The 4,640-nt window shown below is 51.5% G+C and overlaps 1 protein-coding gene across 3 annotated transcripts; it reads left to right on the top strand.

Annotated features, from left to right (window-relative positions):
• Window positions 1-315: 315 nt before the first annotated feature.
• LOC119951324 (zinc finger protein 239-like) lies at window positions 316-4,176 on the top strand. 3 transcript variants are annotated; one of them, XM_038774432.1, is made up of 2 exons: window positions 316-372; window positions 3,003-4,176. In XM_038774432.1, exon 2 carries the CDS (start codon window positions 3,104-3,106, stop codon window positions 3,809-3,811), a length of 708 nt encoding a protein of 235 aa, XP_038630360.1. In that variant the 5' UTR covers window positions 316-372; window positions 3,003-3,103; the 3' UTR covers window positions 3,812-4,176. The 3 variants fall into 3 exon arrangements, with proteins under 3 accessions (XP_038630360.1, XP_038630362.1, XP_038630361.1); XM_038774434.1 differs by lacking the exon at window positions 316-372 and adding an exon at window positions 466-501; XM_038774433.1 differs by lacking the exon at window positions 316-372 and adding an exon at window positions 581-711.
• Window positions 4,177-4,640: the final 464 nt, after the last annotated feature.

Below are 4,640 nucleotides of genomic sequence, written 5' to 3' on the forward strand. Positions count from 1 at the left end.
GACCCGGGGGCTGTCACCGGGGAGAAAGTCCCGCCCACTTCCACTACCCATACCAAGATGGCCGCCGCAGGGCTCCGCTCCCTGAACAAAGGATACGTCTTCCTCTCCTAAAATGGCGGCGGCCGCCGGTTGCCCTGGTGCTGCCGCCGGGGAGGAAGCCCCGCCCACACACCCCTTCCCGTACCAAGATGGCCGTCCCGCGCTTTGTTCCGTGCACAACAGACCCGCCCTCCCCTTTCCCAAGATGGCGATCTGGGTTAAACCCAGACCCGGATTACACTCTTCCTATTGGTCGGGAGCCACCGTCAATCACTCCCCAGCCGTTGTGAGCTAGAGCATGCGCCGTGCGGGTATGAAGCTGGACTCAGGCGGGTGAGTGGAGGCCACAAACCCCCCCAATAAGACCCATTGGTTTTATTGTCAGTCTGCAGACAGGAGCTGGAGAACTGAACCTAGGCAGAGGAGAGGGAGGGGGAAAACTGGGAGTGGAGGAAAGAAATGGTGAGATGGGTTTGCATTTCAGCTCAGGGAGGAGGGAGAAGGGAGAAGGGAGAGTGTGTGGGATGGGGATTTACAGATTTGGGGGAACAAGAGAGGAAATAATGTTCCAGAGAAACTAGAATTGCCTGTTCAGAATTTCCTTCCTGGACTGACAGTGATGGCTTTTGGTAAACTCCTTTTACAGGATATTGGAAAGGAGAGGGTTTGCAGGTGAGATAAGGCCAGCCTACATTGCCAATCTCCAGTTGCCTCTTTGGAAATTGAACCCATAGAATCCCTGCAGTGCAGAAGGAGGCCATTTGGCCCATTGAGTCTGCACCGGCCCTCCGGCCTCTGAAAGAGCACCCTATCTCTCCCACCCCTTCCCTGGAGCCCCAGCTAACCGGCCCATCTTTACAATGTGGGAGGAAACCGGAGCACCTGGAGGACACCCACTGGGTGGCATAGTGGTATTATCACTGGACTAGTAATCCAGAGACCCAGGTGATACGCTGGGGAACCGGGGTTCGAATCCCAGCATGGCAGGTGGTGAAATTTGAATGCCAGAAATATTCTGGAATTAAAAGTCATAAAAGTCACTGTCTGTGCGGAATCTGCACGTTCTCCCCGTGTCTGCGTGGGTTTCCTCCCACAGTCCACAGATGTGCAGAAGGTTTGCCCATGGTACGTTGCACTTAGTGTCCAAAAAAAAAGGTAAGGTGGGGTTACCTTACCCCATGGGCCTTCTTCACTGTGTGAAATCTGTGTGATTGTCATAAAGCCCCATCTGGCTCACTAATTCCCTTTTAGGGAAGGAAATCTCGCCGACATGTGACTTCAGACCACATAATAATGTGGTTGACTCTTAAATGCCCTCAATGAATGAATTTTAAAAGTGTGCGAACACCACACAGTCACCCAATTGGAAGTTGAACCCATAGAATCCCTGCAGTGCAGAAGGAGGCCATTTGGCCCATTGAGTCTGCACCGGCCCTCCGGCCTCTGAAAGAGCACCCTATCTCTCCCACCCCTCCCACCTCTCCCACCCTATCTCTCCCACCACACAGTGCTTGCCACTGTGCCACCATTAATGGTGGGTTTTGTTGTTGAACAGCTGCAGTTGGTGTGGTGAAGGAGCTTTCGCATCTCCATCCAGTGACGCTGATATCCTGTGATATGTGTCCAACTCGACAAAAGCAGATGTAAACAAACATTCTCCCCCTGTTTTAACAGTTGTTACACTTTGACACATAAGGTGATATCAGGGCAGAGGATCAAGAGTTTGGGCAAGGAAATGAAAAATGAAAATGAAATGAAAATCGCTTAATGTCACAAGTAGGCTTCAAATGAAGTTACTGTGAAAAGCCCCTCGTCGCCACATTCCGGCACCTGTTCGGGGAGGCTGGTACGGGAATGGTGTGCTTTAAAAGCCAGCTCATTAGCCCTGTGCTAAACCAGCCTCGAAACCAGGTGGTAAGTTTGAAGGAGTGTCTTAAAAGGAGGAGCAAAGAAAGTTATACAGGTTGAGAAATTAGGCTACTCCAGAGCCTGTACATCTTGACACTGCTTCTAATGCTGGGAAAAGCAGTTAGAAACAGGAATGCTCGAGAGGCTGGAATTAGGTGAGCGCAGGGATGTCCAAAAGTTAGAATGATAGACTCCCTACGGTGCAAAAGGAGGTCATTCGGCCCATTGAGCCCTTGGAAAGAGCACCCTACTTGAGCCCACGCCTCCACCCTATCCCCGTAACCCAGTAACCCCACCTGACCTTTTAGCCTGGCCAATCCACAGAACCGGCACATCTTTGGCCATGAAAGGGCAATTTATCATGGCCAGTCCACCTCACCTGCACATCTTTGGAGAGCACCCGGAGGAAACCCACGCAGGGGGGAGAAAATGCAAACTCCACAGACAGTCACCCAAGGCCGGAATTGAACCCGGGTCTCTGGCGCTGTGAGGCAGCAGTGCTAACCACTGTGCCGCCCTGGATACATAAAATTGGCTCCTTCATCCCCTAATGTCCGCACATCTCACTCTGTCTCTTCTCCCTTAGAGGTCAGAGTCCTGGTCCAGAGCAGATCGCAATTTGCCTTCACTGAAGATTAATGGTGAAAGAATTAAGTCTTTTCAACAATCTGGCAGTTTTTGGTTTTCATGGTCAATTTTCACCAGCACCTGGGGCAGCACGGTGGCGCAGTGGGTTAGCTCTGCTGCCTCACAGCGCCGAGGTCCAAGGTTCGATCCCGGCTCTGGGTCACTGTCCGTGAGGAGTTTGCACATTATCCCCGTATCTGCGTGGGTTTCGCCCCCACAACCCAAAGATGTGCAGGGTAGGTGGATTGGCCACGCTAAATTGCCCCTTAATTGGAAAAAAATGAATTGGGTACTCTAAATTTGTAAAACAAAAAAAAAAATTTTCACCACGTCCCACAAATGACCAGATTCATTCAGCTCAATTTCACAACCTACCTTTGTGTTTTTGTGGGTTCTCTCTCACTCCCTATTTTCTGTTTTAAATCAAGGGGAGAATTTGCAGTCGAGAAATGCAAACCGAACGTCGCAGCAGGATCTGACTTAAGAGTCGCTCAATTTATTGCAAGCTGAATATCACCGGATTTTGAACATGGAAGGAAAAAGCATCGTTCACAGTTGGGAGAAACCGTACACGTGTTCTGTGTGTGGACGAGGCTTCAACCGATCATCTGACCTGTCGAGGCACAAGCGAGGTCACACTGAGGAGAAACCGTGCAAGTGCGGAGAATGTGGGAAAGGATTCAATTTTCCAGTTCAGCTGGAATCTCATCGGCGCAGTCACTCTGGGGAGAGGCCGTTCACCTGCCCCGAGTGTGGGAAGGGATTCACTCTGTCAGGCAACCTGTTGGCTCACCAGCGGGTTCACACCGAGGAGAGACCTTTCAAGTGCCCAGACTGCGGGAAGTGCTACAAAAGTTCCGGGGAGCTGATGCGCCATCAACGTGTTCACACCGACGAGAGACCGTTCCGGTGCTCTCACTGCGGGACTGGGTTCAAGCAATTATCTGACCTCACGGTGCACCAGCGGGTCCACACCGGGGAGAAGCCGTTCACCTGCTCCGATTGCGGGAAGGGATTCACTCAGTTGGCCAACCTGCTGACGCACCAGCGCATTCACACCGGGGAGAGGCCGTTCACCTGCACAGTGTGTGGGAAGGGGTTCACCACCTTATCCAACAAGCTGGAGCACCAGCGGGTTCACACTGGGGAGAGGCCGTTCACCTGCGCCGTGTGTCAGAAGGGATTTGCTCACTCATCCACCCTGCTGAGGCACCAGCAAGTTCACAAAGATGCATGAGATTACCACCACTCTCAAGCCGCTCACCACCCTGACTTGGAAATATATTGGCCATTCTTTCGCCGTCGCTGGGTCAAAAATCCCGGAACTCCCTTCCGAACAGCACAATGCATGCTGACTACACCACCACATGAACTGCAGCCGGCTTAAGAAGGCAGCTCACCACCATCTTCTCAAGGGGCACTGAGGGATGGACACTAAATGCCGGGCCCGGTCGTATTGCATGGATGAATTTTAAAATGCTCTTAATCATATTTTAGACTGAACTATGTTAATTCTCTATATCTGCTGATGTCAATAAACTCCAGCCATATTATAGGGTTCTGGATAAAAGTTAAATAAATCAACTTTGTTTTACACACGCAGTTTGTCTTGTCGCGTCTTTTTAATATCTGTCACACTAATTGATTCCTTTTGAAGGGCTCTCCCTCTCCCCTGACTCCTTCATTCTTACCTCCAACAATAGGTGCGAGGAGGTCGTGGAGCTTCTATGTCAAGAGGATTGAACAATCCGATCAGCTGCCTCTGCTGCTTCCATGAGCCCACTAGGCCAACTTTCTCTGAAGGATTCCCCTTCCTCCTCCCCACTGAACTCACACCTCTCTGTGGTTTCTCTCCCAGCTCCCCTCAGGCCCTCTCAGAGCTTATCTCACCCATGAGGCCCACCTCCTGCTCCATTGACCCTATTCCCACTAAACCGCTGGCTACAGGGGTGGCACAGTGGTTAGCACTGCTGCTTCGCAGAGCTCGGGACCCGGGTTCGATTGCGGCCTTGGATGACTGTGTGGAGTTTATACATATTCCCCGTGTCTGTCTGAGTTTCCTCCGG

Source organism: Scyliorhinus canicula, chromosome 17 (assembly GCF_902713615.1).
Source record: "Scyliorhinus canicula chromosome 17, sScyCan1.1, whole genome shotgun sequence".
NCBI lineage: Eukaryota > Metazoa > Chordata > Chondrichthyes > Carcharhiniformes > Scyliorhinidae > Scyliorhinus > Scyliorhinus canicula.